Raw genomic sequence first — 19440 nt, 5'->3', positions numbered from 1 at the left:
AAAATTCTCTAGTGAAGTTGTCTAACTATTCATGACATGTATCACTGCTTGCTTTGAGTGTACTGCTAAAAGCACATATACAATGTCTGAATGACAATTTGGTATAATTGATTAAATGCATAGCCTATAAAGTGTTAAAAAAAAAAAAAAACAACCTGTTTGCTATATGGCAAGGATATCAGCAATGTATACCTAACTTTGTGGAACAGAATTATATTTTCACAGAATAGTAGAGTATAAAAATGTCCTAAATGTTAAGAATACAATTCTGTAAATTACCTATTGTAAAGCACAGAAACAAAAGCCTTTTTAAAGCATGCTTGAAAATACAAAAGAATCAGTCAGTACCCTAAAGTTGTCACCAAGAGTAAAGCAGTATATATTTTGAACATCCAAAATCATAACTGTTAGGTCAAAGAAACAAACAACCAAACAACTGTTTGGTTAAGTGAAACAACTTAAAAGAATCTGTAGAAGTAGAGCTTAGTTTCAAAAACTCATCCCAGAATCCTAAACTAAGTCAATTATTTTATTATTATTCAACTGTTAAGACATTAGTTCAGTTGTAGTGTATAACTTAAAAGTATAAAAGGGCATTTAGTTTCAAGCATGATTTGGGGATATTTCCATTTCCATGTAGAGAAATATGGTTTAACCACTGCGGTAGTCTGTATATTTTCCACAAGAACTAATTATAAAAATTAAGCAGAAAATCATTAAAACACAAAACAGTATTATTCTATAGAAATTAGATGTCTATAGTAATAAAACAATGTCAGTATCACTATATCTGATTCCATAAGTAAATGCCATTTAATTTCATATATAGCTTTATCTATGACCTGGTTGAATATGACAATGTTTAATATCAATGATAAAATAGTGCTCTAAGTTGAATAAACACTCTAATACAGATGGATAACTGCTCTAATTGAACCAGTTTAGAGGCCATGTTGTCTTAAAAGTTATCTAATAATTTCCCACTGTGACCTTTAAATATAAGAATAAATTTTCTTAAAATGTAATTAGGATAACAGTATATTAGGGAATCACAGTAAACTTTTGATTTTAAATACTTTATTACTTAGTTTTTTATTTGCTGAATTACATTTTAAGAGAGAAAAAGAGAATAAGAATGAATACAAATGAATGGCACCACTGAATCAGAAGTGTAGCTAAGGTCTACCATCGGGGGAATAAGCACATTGGAAAGGAGACATCTTTTCACCATCTTTCCTCCTGTACCATGATCTAAAAGGCATTTTGCAGGGGTGGGTCAAGAAATGTGCTCAGTGAAAGAAACTGTCCTGGTTTCCCAAACTCTCTATGCTATGCCACTGGTAGGGGAAGAGGAGAGAGGGAAGAATAAAGAAAAAAATATTACCAAACAGGTACTGCAGAATATACTGAGGTCCAGACTTCCTGTCTCTGCAAGTTCAACTATTGTCTGTGAATTAAAAAAAAAAAAATTATTCAAAACAGAACAATACCAACTATTGTGCCATCAATATGAGTACCAATACACACTACTAAATATAAAATAGATAACCAACAAGGACCAGCTGCATAGCACAGGGAACTATACTCAATATTTTGTAATAACCTATAAGGGAAAAGAATATGAAACAGAAAAAATATATATATGTATAACTGAATCACTGTGCTGTACACCTGAAACTAACATGACACTGAAAATCAACTATACTTCAATAAAAATAAATATATGAGTATCAGCAAACACAATGCTCATTTTTAATTAACCAATGTTTTCAGCTAAAGATAATAAAATCTCTTTGCTTACTTCTGCTATTTCATTATAATATGAATACAGGAATTTTATTTCTTGGATATATGAAAAAGCAACCCTAAATTTAGTTATGGGAATATTTCTCTGAGAATAAAACTAAATGACCTATCCTAAGAACTAGTCTCTATAAGGTTTTGATGATTAAGGGATGAATGTAAACCTAAGTCCAATAAAGAACTGAATCTTCAGAACTGGATTATGACTAAGAAAACCTGGCAAATCAATAACCAGTAATGTCTAAAGAATACTGGAACATAAGGGTAGCATTCTTTATGCAGCCTAGAAAGGGGAAGATTAGACCGTAAGAACCTACTAGTGTTTTAATCCATGTGGATAGGAAATAATTCATCAGGATTTGTTCTGTTTTCAGAGACTGGATTAAACAGCTCTTAAAATGATCTAATTGCTTCTAATCCAATTCTCTACTTACCGTGACATCTTTGGATTATAAATTCAGTTTCCTACGTACCTCAGCTATAGATGAGGGGTGCCCTGGATCATATATACAAACATTTCAGTTATTAGAACAATATATCTACACTATCAACCAGTTTAGTGGCCTTCTAATTTACAGTCATTTAACAAACATTTACTGAATGCATATTTATTTGCTGAAGGTTTACAGAGATGTGTAAACTACTGTTATTTGTCCCTCAAAACAATCATAATCCTTATAAAGGAGAGAAAGATGAAATTTTAAAATGTCATGGAACTGTAAGGGCTGGCATCACAAGAACACCAAAGGTGAGCACCAACTACACATAATCTCAGTTTGGTTTGAAATTTCTAGTTTCCTTTTTTGTACTCTATTATCTGCTAAAAATACTGATAATCTGGCAATAAAACACAAGTGACTAGTTAGATTGTATCTTGCTACCTTTTTCTTTTGTTCCTCTGTAGCTTTAATAATCCCTGGATCTGATTTCCAAGATTTTCCAAAATTGTAGAAAAGTGCAATACTGTTGACAAGGAATGGAAGATGGATAAATAAAAAGTTGAGATGTACCTAAAGTTAAGGAATCTAAAGAAGCAATGAAAACTAGTTATTATTATAGGTAAACTTATAATCTGTAAAATTTTATCACACATACACACAAAAACCTCCAAAAAAATACAAGATGGTTTATTACATCAAAATAGATTACATCTATACATGTTAGTCTATCTATTACATCAAAATAAATACATTTCCCATTCTGCTCATAAATAAGTATAAAAAATAAAAATGTGAATTTTTTATAAACTTTAAATCATGAAGGGTTATCTGACACTTTTGAAAAGTCAGTGAATACATTATTTTAAAATGATCATTATTTCTTTTGACAAAAATGAAGGGACTTCTCATGTTCAAAGTAATTAGCATATTATCAATATTTTATCTATATGCATTAAAATCTACCAAACACTTAGATATCATACCCATATATTTAAAAGATTATTTTTACATTCTCTCCATTGCCATTTTTGCCCACATTCAAGGTGGCCTTAATTTTAGAAAAGGTACTTATAAACCTGCTTAAAACAGAAACAGTTTCTATGTTTACATTTTTCTACCTAATGAAAATATAAGAAATGTACTAGGCACTTATAAGTGAAGAATCAAAGACTATTTTCAATAACACTGGGAGAAATAAAGCAATGTTGCTAGAGCAACACATTTTCGGGACACAAAACATACCATTTTCAAGATTTTACGTAGGTACAAAAGCTATCCACAAAATTTCCCACGAGAATGGTGCCTTCCCTGTACCAGAGAAGAAAGGAAAGGCCTCATCACCAAAGCCTGGGAAGGACACTGACAGACAGGGACCTGTGTTCACATACTGACTGCACTAACCCTTCTCTTCCACTAGTCTCCCCACACAGCTCCTAGTCACATCCCCATAACTGACTGCCCCTAGCTCAAACCCTCTGGCTTGTCATTTCTTCACAAATGTATCGTTTCTTTGCTAAAAGGCATAAAGATTCCTACTCTGGTCACTTCTTCATTATTTATGAAGGCCCCCATGTACATGTAAAAAAAAAAAAAAACCAAAAGATTTAATAAAATGTTAGGCTGGGAATTCCCTGGCGGTCCAGCGGTTAGGACTCCTCACTCTCACTGCCGAGGGCCTGGGTTCGATCCCTGGTCAGGAAACTAAGATCCCACAAGCCTCAGGGTGCGGCCAAAACAAAAAAAAAAAAAAAAAGATTTTATGTAGTACAAGTATCATACAAACATTCTGTAAGACATTTGGACATTATCATATATACACACTCTCCATTTCTTATGAAGCACAGGTAAGAAAGAACAGCTTCAGGCTTCCCTGATGGCGCAGTGGTTGAGAGTCTGCCTGCCGATGCAGGGGACACTGGTTCGTGCCCCAGTCCAGGAAGATCCCACATGCCGCGGAGCGGCTAGGCCCATGAGCCATGGCCGCTGGGCCTGCGCGTCCCGAGCCTGTGCTCCGCAACGGGAGAGGCCACAACAGTGAAAGGCCCACGTACCGGAAAAAAAAAAAAAAGAAAGAAAGAAAGAACAGCTTCATGAATGAAACAATCCTATATTTGTTTGGTAAATATGAAAACACTAAACAACTACTTAAAATACAAGAGGAAAAAAGGAAGAAGAAAGAGTAGTTAATATCACCTGCCATATATAAAAGTGATTTCTCTTTCTCCAGTCCCCTATTTATTCCCAACTTTCACCATCCTTATTCCCCAAAATCCATGGGTACAGCCAGAAGAGAATAAACAGAAAGTCAAATTTTCAGCTCTTCCAACAGCAAAATTCGCTTAAGAATAAAGCTGGATAAATGTATGTGCAACGAATGCTGAACCGTGGCATTTTTCAGGGCAGTATCTTATTATAACAGTTTCAAAAAGTGCTAACATATAAGTATATATAGGTCAGGTTCTTACAGCCTGGATTAAATTTGCAGGGAGCTAACTAGCAGCTCAGTAAATGACTACAGGTTTGAAAGGGGTATTCAGGAATTAAATATCAGATGAACTTAAAGAATTTCTTTGCTTTTTTAAAGGGAAAGAGATTAGATATCTTCAAATGGTAGTTTAAACTTAGCTTTAGCAATAGATCAGTGCAGTTAATTTAAAACATTTAACAGAAATAATTTTTTGGTATGGCTGTTTTTTGTAAACCTTTTTTTCCTAATGAAAGTTAGAAAACACCAAAAAGCATAAAGACAAAAACAATAACTCCACAACCCAGAGATAACTCCTTTTATTTTTGGTATTCTGCACTTTTAATCATAATTGAGATCATTGTGTATTTATTAACATTAATAAAATTTATCACTGACTACAAGCCATTTATTTAGGCTGCACAAAAACCCTATGATAAAGCCTGCTGCTATCCCCATGATAAAACTGAGGCAGAGGTTAATTAAGCAGTCTAAGATTAAAGAATGGATTAGAGGTGGAGCTGGTATTACAAGCTAGGCTCTTACTACCTATGCTATTCTGCCTCTCCAAAGTGCTCTGCAGTATACCCTGGGTCATTAAATATTATGGGAACAATATCTTTGGGTATGAACATTTTTATTGCTTGATATATATTTTTATACCATCAGATTATTTACAGAAAGATACACCAATTTACAATCCCACTAGCAATACATATTTGTTGATCACTATGTTTGCACTAGCATTGAGTAAAGGAAAAGAGCTGCGAATTTAGAAGCAAGAGAAGCACTATTTTATTCTTAATTTGTATTTGTTTTTATGCTTAAACATTCCTCCAATTAGAAATAAAACAAATACTTGTCATCAATGTTTTCATTTAAATGTTTATGGAATCTTCTTTTTCCATTTAACTCTTTAATCTACTTGGATGTTATTTTGATGCCTGCTGTGAACTACAGCTCTAACTTACCATAATACCCCCAAAATGAACCAAAAACAGTCAATCAAACCAACCAAGTGATCCACAAAATGCAAGCAACAACTTTGGAAAGAGGACAAGCCACACTATACCATAAAGTTCAAACTGGAGGTCAAGGAAAGAAGATGATTCTGGTGAGACAGGCCGCCTGGGGTAGTTCTTAATCCCACCTCCATCTGTATTAGTAGTATGGGAAATGTGGATGAAAAGACAAAGTCAGAATTCTTATCAATCCCACCCTGGACTTCTGCTATGGACTGAATCATGTCTCCCCTCTTCCAAATTCATATGTTGAAGCCCTAACTTATAATGTGACTGTACCTGGAGATAGGCTCTTTAGGAGATAATTAGGTTAAATGAGGTCATAAGGGTGGGGCCCTAACCCAACAGGACTGTGGCTGTATAAGAAGAGGAAAGAAGAGGTCTCTCTCACTCTCTTCCTGCCATGTGAGGACACAGGGAGAAGGTGACTGTCTGTAAGTCGGGAAGAGAGCCCTCACCTGAACACAACCGTGCAGGCATCCTGATACAGAACTGTGAGAAAATTAATTTTTGTTGTTTAAGCCACCCACTCTAGGATATTCTGAACTAGCAAAGATCTAAATATCAGAAAGAAGTCATTTTTCTCTAAATTATTCTATAGCTTAAATAGAATTTCAATCAAAATTGCATTAGGCTTCCCATGGAACTTAAGGAGCTGATTTTTAAAAATTTAAGTAGAAGTGCGAAGGGCTAAAAAGAGGTAAGATATTCCTGAGAAACAAAAAGTTGGGAAACTTGGCCTACCAGATATCATGAGTTAAGAATAAAGCTACAGTAGTAATATGATAATACAGTACTGGTAAGGCATACAGATCAATAAACCGAATAGAGTACAGGAAACTTGATAAATATCGAGGTTGATACTGCAACTGAGTGAGGAAAGAGTGTGTTGGAGCAATGAGTTCTCTAATGAGCAAAAAGGAAGACACTGACCTCTCCCGTCACATCATTCGTTATACACAGTAGTCAAACACATGTGAACTAAGAACTCTGTAAGAGTATCTTTAATGACTTCACAGAAACCTGCACATGTGCACAAAAAAAAGATATACAAGAATATTTATAGCAGTATTGTTGGAATTCACAGGTGATGACTGGATACCTAAAGATAGGGATTAAAAAGCTTAGAAAATATGAGAAGGAAACTAGCAGAGATACATGTAAAACTGAAGAAGTCCTAAGAGTAAACTACAGGAAAAAATGCTCAAGAGGAAAATGCATAGGAAAGAATGGTGAAAATGATAATTCTGCACTGTTTTCATTTTTACATATGTAATGATCCAGGTTCCATAAGTTTCTCACATCCACCTTTGGTTTAAGAAGCTTAAGACCTGATTGAAAAATAATTATTTTTAGATATAAAATTCCTAATAAGTTATTTCAAAAGTGTTGCCAACACAATAAACAGTAGACTCTACTGTTTACCACAGTGAATTTTAGAGTTGTTTGATTATTATAAAAGAAGTATGGTCAATGAACAAAATTTTCAAATAAATAAAAGCACAAGAAAATCACTCACAAATCTCACACCCAGAAATAACCACAGCTAAAATTACATGTACTCACTTCCGGCTCTTATCTTTTGCACGTTTTAAAATTAGAATCTCTCTGTAAATACAATTTAGTATTTTTTCATTTGTTATATTCTAAGTATGAGCCCATATCACTAAGTCTTAGAAAAGCATTTTAATGGCTATTTTATCCTGTACCATATGTCACATAACTGAAAAATCTTTCCTCCTATTCAGGTTGGACATTTAGGTTATTTCCATTTTTTCCCTATTATATTATAAATGGTACTATGATAAATATCCTTGTAAATAAATCTTTGATCTTATCTCTTATTATTTACTTATAAATAATTAACAGATCAAAGGCCCTTTCTACAGGTTGCTAAATTGCTTTCTAAGAAGGTTTAGGAACTTAAAAATTATGTTCAGAGTAGAAAATAGGGCATTTGAAGACATACTGTATCAGGTCAAAGAGCTGGGTTCTATATCAGACTCTCGATAATTACCTAGCTATGTAACTCTGAGCAAGACATACAACTTCTCTGAACCTCAATTTTTCCGTCAGTTAGAAAATAGCATTACGATTTGTGTGATTTATTTTTTTAATCTCAAAGGATTGTTCTGAGAACCAAGTAAAACAACATATCTGAAAGAACTATAAACCAGAAAGTCACTAAACAAATATAACATGTATATGGGGTAATACTTATCTAATGAATAGTAAAAAAGAAAAATAATTTATTATAACAAATGGTTTACATCAATATAATACTCATTACCACCACAAAAACACTTAAGTTGGGTAACATATTATGAGAACTAAAATAACTTTTATACAGTTGATCCTCATGCCTACGAGCTAGAATTTATTTGTAACTCCAAAATCAATATTGACAGTGCTTTTGCAGTCATTTGTATGTGCAAAGCAGCAAGAAATATGAGTTGCCCTATGCACACATTCCCCACTGAGTTACATGAGGCAATACTCTGCCTTCTTGTTTAGCATTTGTGTGCTTCTTTTGGTGATTTTGCTGTTTAAAATGGTCTCCAAGCGCTTAAGTGCCATCTGATGTTCCTAGGCACAAGTCTTTATACACAAACTATATAAAACTCTCTGGCATAAAGTTTTCATTATTTGGTACTTTACTAATTATCCTGTTTTCCTCTACTTACATCCAAACAGATTAATAAGAGTACAGGAACAGTCTAAAATTATTTTGAGATGTGAATCTGACTTTTTTTCTTGAACATAAAACCTACTGTCCAATTTAGGAAGCAAAGTTAGAAAATATGTCTGGAATACTGAAGTCATTTCAGAGGTCAGTGCTTTTTTATAAATTTAAAATAATGAGGTACTGAAAATGAGCAGATATGTTTTACGCATTAAATGTTCCAATAAGGTAGTTCTAATGCTTAATAAATCCCTGAAGAACAATTTTTATATCAAAGTATGATACAAGCCTAGAATAAGCTAGTGAAAACTGCCACATGGAAAAATTTCAGTAGACACTATGCTAAGAAAGTATTTAAAAGTACTATACTTTCTAAAAGTAATCCTACAATGCTGTGAAAATATAAGAATTAGAAGTGTAGTTACAATTCTGAGGCTCCATTTCACAAAGAAAATTAGCATATTTTGCTTTTGTCTAATACACAAGACAACTTAAAAAGAATGCAATATTAAAACATGTAACACTGTGAAGTGAAACCAGCTATTAATTAATATTGTTCAGAACAGTTAAGAGTCACTGAATAATTCATACCATTTAAAATCTTATATACTTTTTATAGCAATGTCTTGAAAATGATTAAGACATTTATGAAACATGTACCTTTATTATAATAAAACAGACTGTCTTACTGGTTGATTTTTTTCTATTAAAAATATCAAAAATTGACATTGTCCTTATTTCTTGAGATGTGACTCTGACTTCTTGAGATGTGAGATCTGAATCTCACACATACACACACATTTACAATTTCAAATTATATTACTTTATAAAAGTATAGTACATTGAAATAATATGCTGAAGTTAGCAACATTTGAAGATACAGCATTACATGTTTTTCATGAAGCAAAAGAGAAAACTGTTACCTATCACAGCAAAATAGTAAGTTGTGATAATAAAATATTTAGAGAAAATAATTTGACACTAAAACATGGAAATCACAGTTCAGTAGAAAGGTTCAGAGTAAGTGTTATAGAATAAGACAAATATGTGTTTCTACCCTGCTTTATTAGAGACTAGCTGTGTGACCTTGGGCAAGAATAACAGTTTACCCTATTTAAGCCTAAACTGTCTCATCTATAAAATGGAGACAACAGTACTAACGTATAGGATGTATACTAAATGGAGCACAAAGTATTTAAGAAAATGCCCTTTAAAAAATCAATAAATGGTCACTATTATTATTATTACTGATATTATTAAAAGCAGCTTTGAAAAGCAATTTATTAAATATGAAACATTTAAAAACAATACATTAGTTCATACTTATTTTTCTAGGAATACTGTTTTACTATAGCACGTCGTGAGTAGTTCAGCTCTTATGTTAGATTATTATTAAACTAAGACCTTTATAACCAAAGGATATCATTCCAGAACCAGAAGAACCACGTCACATACATCCAGAATTTGGTTGCCAAATATATTCCAAGGGGCAATGCACTATGCATCGAATGATCAAAAAAGGATCTGTAAAACACAAGAAGTTTTATCGAATTTGAACTCCATATTTCATTGTAAAAAAGAATATTTATTTATTTAAATGAAAATCACATATATTCTGTATAGTATACTCTTAACAAAACCCAGAAATCCAGGATGCTTAAGTATCCATACTGTTTTCATAATATTCAATAAGAAATGAGTGCATAGCTGAATGACTCAGCAAGAGTCTTAAGCTACTTTTAATTCATCAGAATTAAAATTATATTCTATGTACTTTTCAACTTTAGAATTTTACTGTATTCCTATTCTCTTAAATCAATAACTCACTTTAGTATATATAGTAACTCTATCACCCAGCATATTACCCACCAAAGACATAATTTGAACAAACGAGCGCAAAGCAATCCCCAAGTTTTTCTCTATGTTTCATCATTACTTCTCCTTACCTACACATTCCCACTAAGCTTTCAGCACATCTTCTCAAAGAGAATGAACTGGCTAACTTGGAGGAATTAAAGGTCATTGTTTACAGAATTCAGGAAAAATAAATACTGATAAATTTTATTAAACATAAGCAGGATCAACCATCCATGTACACTAAGTAGGGAGTATTGGTGAATTCCTACCTACACTACCCCTTGGAGTGCCTAGAAACACTAAAATGAGATTAATTACCTAGAATTAAGCCTCTTCCTGAGAGTTACCACATTAGTGCATTACCAGCCATTCTCATCTCTCTCTGAATTATTTTCAGAACTCTCTTTTGAAATTCTGGTGAAAACAAGGTACTAAAGGAATAGAAATTAGGTGGGAAGTTCTGGATCATAAATGCCTGCCTAGTTTGCTGGATGGGCCACTTTAGGGGAATAGGATCTAGGGATAAGAAGAAAAGGGCATGATCACAATGTTTAAATAAAAAAGGAGAAAGAGAAAATTTTAAAACAAAACAAAACTGAGCGTTACTTCATATGGTTGGACTCTACCTTGTGCTAAAATCAAACCTCTTTCTTGTACACTGCCTATGATCAAAGAAAATATAATTCCTATGGAAAGGTAAGCGCAAGCATTATAGTTACCCAGAAATAAGCAACGTATATTACATTTAGAGTTCAACAAACTTGAGTCTACTTCTATTGAAATGTCTTAAAGCTGCATTTTAGCCTTAAAAATTATATGTTAGACCTTGTCACTGGAAGTACCTTTAGAGTCATTTTTAACAACAATGTTAAAAATGTTAAAGATTTCAGATATAAATCTGCCAAAAATTCTTTAACATTAAATTAAGATCAAACAAGTTATATAAAGGCAGTGTTCTAAATATACAAAACATTAATTTTATATAGCCAGGTCCAAACTATATTCTTACATGTCCAGTTAAAAATATAGCTAAAAACAACACACTTACTTTGAAAGAAACTGTACTGTAGCCCAAACGCCACCATACATTAGCCCTTTAATGAGCCAAGAATCAATATTTAGGTCTGCTATAAACCCAACCAGCCAAATAACTAGGAAAGGAGTTCCCAGCATTACTTTCTGCCGAAATTCCTGTACAGAAAAAAAAAAGAGAGAAACTTTTGCATGTTTCAAGTAACCTCAATGTGAATCACTGTTACCTGTGTGAAAACATAGAACAGGGGTGAAATTATTCATTCAAATATATCTACTATGTACAGATACTATTTAAGGTGCTAGTCTCTGTTTTCTAGAAAGAGGTATTAAATAAACAATTTAAAAGTTCTTGGTTAAAACTGTAGAAAATGAGAATAGAAGTTATAGGACTGGGTCTAGATAGTCAGATATAGAAGACAGCAGTACCACCTGCCAACACGTGGACAGGCTAGAAAACAGTTCATGAAAATACCACCCCATTTTAACAAAAGCATTGATAACTAAGGAGACAAGGGCAACCAGAATGACTGAAGGTCCAACAGCTATATCAGATAAGGAAACCTGAGTATGCTTAGCCTGGAGAAGATATTAATAATACATATAAATAGTATATTAAAACCTTAAAGTAAGATAAAGAATAAAATCAATCTACAGGGTCCTAGAGACCACAGAATGGAGACGATGTGCCTCTGAACACATATCAAAGCAGAGTGCTTAATATTTCAGACATAGTACCATTTCACTTTTGTACTGGTCTGTTAGAAATACTCATAAGTATAAAACCTGCCTGCTTCCCTGGTATCTTCACAACAACACAAAGTCTACTGCCACTCCTACATAACAGTCCTTCACAAACTTACAAGCAGCTGTTAAGTCTCTCGAGTTACCTTAAGTGACAAAACTATATAAGATATTCCAGCTGTGATCCAACAAAGTTCAAAGTGTAAATATTACTCTCATCGTTGAATATTTACCTTTCTGAAGGCCAAGAATATATTATATTATGCCTCTTTTATTTTTAGCACACCTTTCATACCATTGGCTTCTACTGAAATAAATACTTTTTCATATAAATGACCATGTCTTCCCCAATTCAGCCACTGTAATTCATTTTCTGAACTAATTGTGTAATTTTAACTTAGACTTATAATTAAACATATTGACTTCAGAGTTTAATTTTATGCTGTAGTGAAATAACACCATTCCAGTTTGTTTCTTCATCTCTATTATGTGTGAATTCCATATCAAGACATTAGAGAAAGTTTACAACTGGGAGGAGAGAGTGTATGACTAAGGGTGGGTATTGGTGGGAGAGAAGGTGGACATGTGTCATTTGAAAAAGTATTTTCTAAAATTATCTTTAACTTGGTTTGTTTTTAGTCAAGACACTTGTTCTCCCTTAGCGATGGCCATATTTTTTCATTATTAATGGCCACACTTTTTCATTATTAAAAATTAAGACAATTTACATACAGTGAAATTCACCCTTTTTTGTGTACAGTTCTCTGAGTTTTGATGAATATACACAGTTGTGTAACAAGCATGAATATCAAGACACAGAACAGTCCCATCAAGCCCTGAAATACCCTCTGCCACCAGGCCCAAGCCCTGGCAACCACTAGTCTGATATCTGTCTTTTTACCTTTTCCTTTGCAGGAATGTCACATAAAAGGAGTGATACTGAATGCAGTCTTTTAAATCTGGCTTCTTTCACTTAGCAAATGCATTTGACATTCATCCATATTGTTACGTGTATTAGTAGTAAGTTCCTTTTTTTTTTTTTTTTTTTGTGGTACGTGGGCCTCTCACTGTTGTGGCCTCTCCCGCTGCAGAGCACAGGCTCCGGACGCGCAGGCTCAGTCGCCATGGCTCGCGGGCCCAGCCGCTCTGCGGCATGTGGGATCTTCCCGGACCGGGGCATGAACCCAGGTCCCCTGCATCAGCAGGCGGACCCTCAACCACTGCGCCACCAGGGAAGCCCAGTAAGTTCCTTTTTAATGCTGAGTATATTCCATTACAGGATGTGTCACAGTCTGGTTATCCATTCCCCAGCTGAGGGATTAAGCTTGTTTCCAGTTTCTGACTGTAAATAAAGACATCATAAGCTCTCACATATAATTTTTTGTGTGAATATAGGCTCATTTCACCTGGTTAAATACTGATGTGTGTGATTTCTGGATTTATTTCAAGCTGTCATTTAATATACGCATTATAATACTGTAAAGATGTAATGGTGATGCGCTGCATTTGTAGACATGAAAAATCTATTTTCTTGTATATTTCATTACAGAACGTTTCTAATATATAGTAAATTTGAAAGCATTTTATAGTGAATATCTGTATATCCACCACCCAGATTCTACAATTCAGTAATCTATTTTTTAATTAAACTTTTTATTTTGAAATAATTGTAGATTCACATGCAGTTTTTTTTTTTGTTGGTTTTTTTTTTTCGGTACGCGGGCCTCTCACTGTTGTGGCCTCTCCCGTTGCGGAGCACAGGCTCCGGACGCGCAGGCTCAGCGGCCATGGCTCACAGGCCTAGCCCCTCCACGGCATGTGGGATCTTCCCAGACCGGGGCACGAGCCCGAGTCCCCTGCATCGGCAGGCGGACTCTCAACCACTGCACCACCAGGGAAGCCCTGCATTGTAGTTTTGATTTGCATTTCTCTAATAATTAGCTATGTTGAGCATCTTTTCACGTGCCTGACGGCCATGTGTATGTCTTATTTGGAGAAATGTCTATTTAGGTCTTCTGCCCATATTTTCATTGGGTTGTTTGCTTTTTTGATATTAAGCTGTATGAGTTGTTTGCATATTTTGGAAATTAATCGCTTGTCGGTAGCATCACTTGCAAATATTTTCTCCAATTCTGCAGGTTGTCTTTTTTTGTTTATGGTTTCCTTTGCAAAAGCTTTTAAGCTTAATTAGGTCTCAATTGTTTATTTTTGTATTTCCACTACTCTAGGAGACAGAGCCAAAAAAATATTGCTATGATTTATGTTAAAGAGTGTTCGGCTTATGTTCTCCTCTAGGAGTACTATAGTATCCAGTTTTACATTTAGGTCTTTAATCCATTTTGAGTTTATTTTTTGATATGTTAGAGATAGGTGTTAGAGAATGTTTGTTCTTTTTACCTGTAGGTATCCAGTTTTCCCAGCACCACTTACTGAAGAGACTGTCCTTTCTCCATTGTATATTCTTGCCTCCTTTGTCATAGATTAATTGACCATAAGTGCATGGGTTTATTTCTGAGCTTTCTATCTTGTTCCATTGATCTATACAATCTGCTTTTGTGCCAATACCATACTGTTTTGATTACTGTAGCTGTTTTTCTTTTTTGTACAGCAGGTTCTTATTAGTTATCCATATTTACCTATTAGTGTATATATGTCAATCCCAATCTCCCAATTCATCACAGCACCAGCACCACCCGCCTCTGCCACTTTCCCCCTTGGTGTCCATACGTTTCTTCCCTACATGTGTGCCTCAATTTCTACCCTGCAAACCAGTTCATCTGTACCATTTCTCTAGGTTCCACACATATGTGTTAATATACAATATCTGTTTTTCTCTTTCTGACTTACTTCACTCTGTATGACAGTCCCTAGATTCATCCATGTCTCTACAAATGACCCAATTCGTTCTTTTTTATGGCTGAGTAATATTCAATTGTATATATTTACCACATCTTCTTTATCCATTCGTCTCTTGTTGGGCATTTAGGTTGCTTCCACGAACTGGCTGCTGTAAATAGTGCTGCAATGAACAATGGGGTGCACATGTCTTTTTGAATTATGGTTTTCTCTGGGTATACACTCAGTAGTGGGATTGCTGGGTCATATGTTAATTCTATTTTTAGTTTTTGAAGGAACCTCCATACTGTTCTCTATAGTGGTTTATCAATTTACATTCCCACCAACAGTGCAAGAGGGGTCCCTTTTCTCCACACCCTCTCCAGCATTTGTTGTTTGTAGATTTTCTGATGATGGCCATTCTAACTGGGGTGAGGTGATACCTCATTGTAGTTTTGATTTGCATTTCTCTAATAATTAGTGATGTTGAGCAGCTTTTCATGTGCTTCTTGGCCATCTGTATGTCTTCTTTGGAGAAATGTCTATTTAGGTCTTCTGCCCTTTTCTAATTGGGTTGTTTTTTTAATATTGAGCTGCATGAGCTGTTTATATATTTTGGAGATTAATGCTTTGTCTGTTTGCAAATATTTTCTCCCATTCTGAGGGATGTCTTTTCGTCTTGCTTGTAGTCTCCGTTGCTTTGCCAAAGCTTTTAAGTTTCATTAGGGCCCATTTGTTTATTTTTCTTTTTATTTCCATTACTCTAAGAGGTGGATCAACAAAGATCTTGCTGTGATTTATGTCAAAGAGTGTTCTTCCTATGTTTTCCTCTAAGAGTTTTATAGTGTCCAGTCTTACATTTAGGTCTCTAATACATTTTGAGTTTATTTTTGTGTATGGTGTTAGAGAGTGTTCTAATTTCTTTCTTTTACATGTAGCTGTCCAGTTTTCCAAGTACCACTTCTTGAAGAGACTGTCTTTTCCCCATTGTATATCCTTGCCTCCTTTGTCATAGATTAGTTGACCATACGTGTGTGGGTTTATCTCTGGGCTTTCTATCCTGTTCCATTGAGCTATATCTCTGTTTTTGTGCCAGTACCATATTGTCTTGATTACTGCAGCTTTGTAGTATAGTCTGAAGTCAGGGAGTCTGATTCCTCCAGCTCCGTTTTTTTTCCCTCACGACTGCTTTGGTTATTCGGGGCCTTTTGTGTCTCCATACAAATTTTAAGATTTTTTTCTTTTAGTTCTGTAAAAGTGCCATTGGTAATCTGACAGGGATTGCATTGAATCTGTAGATTGCTTTGGGTAGTAGAGTCATTTTCACAATATTGATTCTTCCAATCCAAGAACACGGTATATCTTTCCATCTGTTTGTATCATCTTTAATTTCTTTCATAAGTGTCTTATAGTTTTCTGCATACAGGTCTTCTGTCTCCCTAGGTAGATTTATTCCTAGGTATTTTATTCTTTTTGTTGCAGTGGTAAATGGGAGCGTTTCCTTAATTTCTCTTTCAGATTTTTCAACATTAGTGTATAGGAATGCAAGAGATTTCTGTGCATTAATTTTGTATCCTGCAACTTTACCTGATTCATTAATTAGCTCTAGTAGTTTTCTGGTGGCATCTTTAGGATTCTCTACGTATAGTATCATGTCATCTGCAAACAGTGACAGTTTTACATCTTTTCCAATTTGGATTCCTTTTATTTCTTTTTCTTCTCTGATTGCCGTGGCTAGGACTTCCAAAACTATGTTGAATAATAGCCGTGAGAGCGGACATCCTTGTCTTGTTCCTGATCTCAAAGGAAATGCTTACAGTTTTTCACCATTGAGACAGGTGTTTGATGTGGGTTTGTTGTATATGGCCTTTATTATGTTGAGGTTGGCTCCCTGTATGCCCACTTTCTGGAGAGTTTTTATCATAAATCGGTGTTGAATTTTGTCAAAAGCTTTTTCTGCATCTAGTGAGATAATCATATGGTTTTTATTCTTCAGTTTGTTAATATGGTGTATCACATTGATTGATTTGCATATACTGAAGATTCCTTGCAATCCTGGGATAAACCCCACTTGATCATGGTGTATGATCTTTTTAATGTGTTGCTGGATTCTGTTTGCTAGTATTTTGTTGAGGATTTTTCATCTATATTCATCAGTGATATTGGTCTGTAATTTTCTTTTTTTGTAGTATCTTTGTCTGGTCTTGGTATCAGGGTGATGATGGCCTCACAGAATGAGTTTGGGAGTGTTTCTTACTCTGCAAATTTTTGGAAGAGTTTGGGAAGGATGGATGTTTGTTCTTCTCTAAATGTTTCACAGAATTCACCTGTGAAGCCATCTGGTCCGGGCTTTTGTTTGTTGGAAGACTTTTGATCACAGTTTCAATTTCATTACTTGTGTTTGGTCTGTTCATATTTGCTTTTTCTTCCTGGTTCAGTCTTGGAAGGTTATACCTTTCTAAGAATTTGTCCATTTCTTCCAAGCTGTCCATTTTGTTGGCATAGAGCTGCTTGTAGTAGTCTCTTAGGATGCTTTGTATTTCTGTGGTGTCTGTTGTAAGTTCTCCTTTTTCCTTTCTAATTTTATTGATTTGAGTCCTCTCCCTCTTTTTCGTGATGAGTGTGGCTAATGGTTTATCAATTTTGCTTATCTTCTCAAAGAACCAGCTTTTAGTTTTATTGATCTTTGCTATTGTTTTCTTTGTTTTTATTCCATTTATTTCTGCTCTGATCTTTATGAATTCTTTCCCTCTACTAACTTTGGGTTTTGTTTGTTCTTCTTTCTCTATTTCCTTTAGGTGTAAGGTTAGATTGTTTATTTGAGATGTTTCTTGTTTCTTGAGCTAGGCTTGTATTGCTATAAACTTCCCTCTTAGAACTGCTTTTGCTGCATCCCAAGGGCTTTGGATCATCGTGTTTTCATTGTCATTTGTCTCTAGGTATTTTTTGATTTCCTCTTTGATTTCTTCAGCGATCTCTTGGTTATTTAGTAATGTATTGTTTAGCCTCCATGTGTTTGTGTTTTTTATGTTTTTTTCCCCTCTAACTGACTTCTAATCTCATAGTGTTGTGATCAGAAAAGATGCTTGATATGATTTCAATTTTCTTAAATTTACTGAGGCTTGATTTGTGACCCAAGATGTGATCTATCCTGGAGAATGTTCCGTGTGCACTTGAGAAGAAAGTGTAATCTGCTGTTTTTGGATGGAATGTCCTATAAATATCAATTAAATCTATCTGGTCTATTGTGTCATTTAAAGCTTCTATTTCCTTATTAATTTTCTGTTTGGATGATATGTCCATTGGTGTGAGGTGTTAAAGTCCCCCACTAGTGTTGTGTTACTGTTGATTCCCTCTTTTATAGCTGTTAGCAGTTGCCTTATGTATTGAGGTGCTCCTATGTTGGGTGCATATAATTGTTATATCTTCTTCTTGGATTGATCCCTTGATCATTATGTAGTGTCCTTCTTTCCCTCTTGTAACATTCTTTATTTTAAAGTTTATTTTACCTGATATGAGTACTGGTACTCCAGCTTTCTTTTGATTTCCATTTGCATGGAGTAGCTTTTTCCATCCCCTCACTTTCAGTCTGTATGTGTCCCTAGGTCTGAAGTGGGTCTCTTGTAGACAGCATATATATGCGTCTTGTTTTTATATCCATTCAGTGACCCTGTGTCTTTTGGTTGGAGCATTTAATCCATTCACGTTTAAGGTAATTATTGATATTTATGTTCCTATGACCATTTTCTTAATTGTTTTGGGTTTGTTTTTGTAGGTCCTTTTCTTCTCTTGTGTTTCCCACTTAGAGAAGTTCCTTTAACATTTGCTGTAGAGCTGGTTTGGTGGTGCTGAATTCTCTCAGCTTTTGCTTGTCTGTAAAGCTTTTGATTTCTCCATCGAATCTGAATGAGATCCTTGCCGGGTAGAGTAATCTTGCTTGTAGGTTCTTCCCTTTCATCACTTTAAATATGTCATGCCACTCCCTTCTGGCTTGGAGAGTTTCTGCTGAGAAATCAGTTGTTAATCTTATGGGTGTTCCCTTGTATGTTATTTGCCATTTTTCCCTTGCTGCTTTCAATAATTTTTCTTTAATTTTTGCCAATTTGGTTACTATGTGTCTCAGCGTGTTTCTCCTTGGGTTTATCCTGTATGGGACTCTCTGTGCCTCCTGGACTTGGGTGGCTACTTCCTTTCCCATGTTAGGAAAGTTTTTGACTATAATCTTTTCAAATATTTTCTCTGGTCCTTTCTCTCTCTTCTCCTTCTGGGACCCCCCATAATGCGAATTTGTTATGTTTAATGTTGTCCCAGAGGTCTCTTAGGCTGTCTTCATTTCTTTTCATTCTTTGTTCTTTATTCTCTTCTGCAGCAGTGAATTCCACCATTCTGTCTTCCAGTTCACTTATCCGTTCTTCTGCCTCAGTTATTCTGCTATTGATTCCTTCTAGTGTAGTTTTCATTTCAGTTATTGTATTGTTCATCTCTGTTTGTTTGTTCTTTAATTCTTCTAGATCTTTGTTAAACATTTCTTGCATCTTCTCAATCTTTGCCTCCATTCTT

At 34.7% G+C, this 19440-nt stretch overlaps 1 protein-coding gene across 1 annotated transcript in view; it reads right to left on the bottom strand.

The window, feature by feature from the left end:
* Positions 1-19440, bottom strand: part of ZDHHC17 (zDHHC palmitoyltransferase 17) — a gene marked incomplete at its 5' end in the record, with an annotated part of 106847 nt that overhangs the window by 9549 nt on the left and 77858 nt on the right. Inside the window, 4 exons of the mRNA XM_082850633.1 lie at positions 1385-1447; positions 2685-2807; positions 9834-9936; positions 11318-11460. Of these exons, the coding sequence (XP_082706759.1) occupies positions 1385-1447; positions 2685-2807; positions 9834-9936; positions 11318-11460 (432 nt within the window). The remainder of the gene's footprint in view (positions 1-1384; positions 1448-2684; positions 2808-9833; positions 9937-11317; positions 11461-19440) is intronic.

The sequence above is a fragment of the Leucopleurus acutus genome (genome assembly GCF_964270905.1).
Source record: "Leucopleurus acutus genome assembly, chromosome: 11".
Classification (NCBI taxonomy): Eukaryota; Metazoa; Chordata; class Mammalia; order Artiodactyla; family Delphinidae; genus Leucopleurus; species Leucopleurus acutus.
The sequence above is the reverse complement of the archived record's forward strand: the minus strand, read 5'-3'. Positions and strand labels throughout refer to the sequence as shown.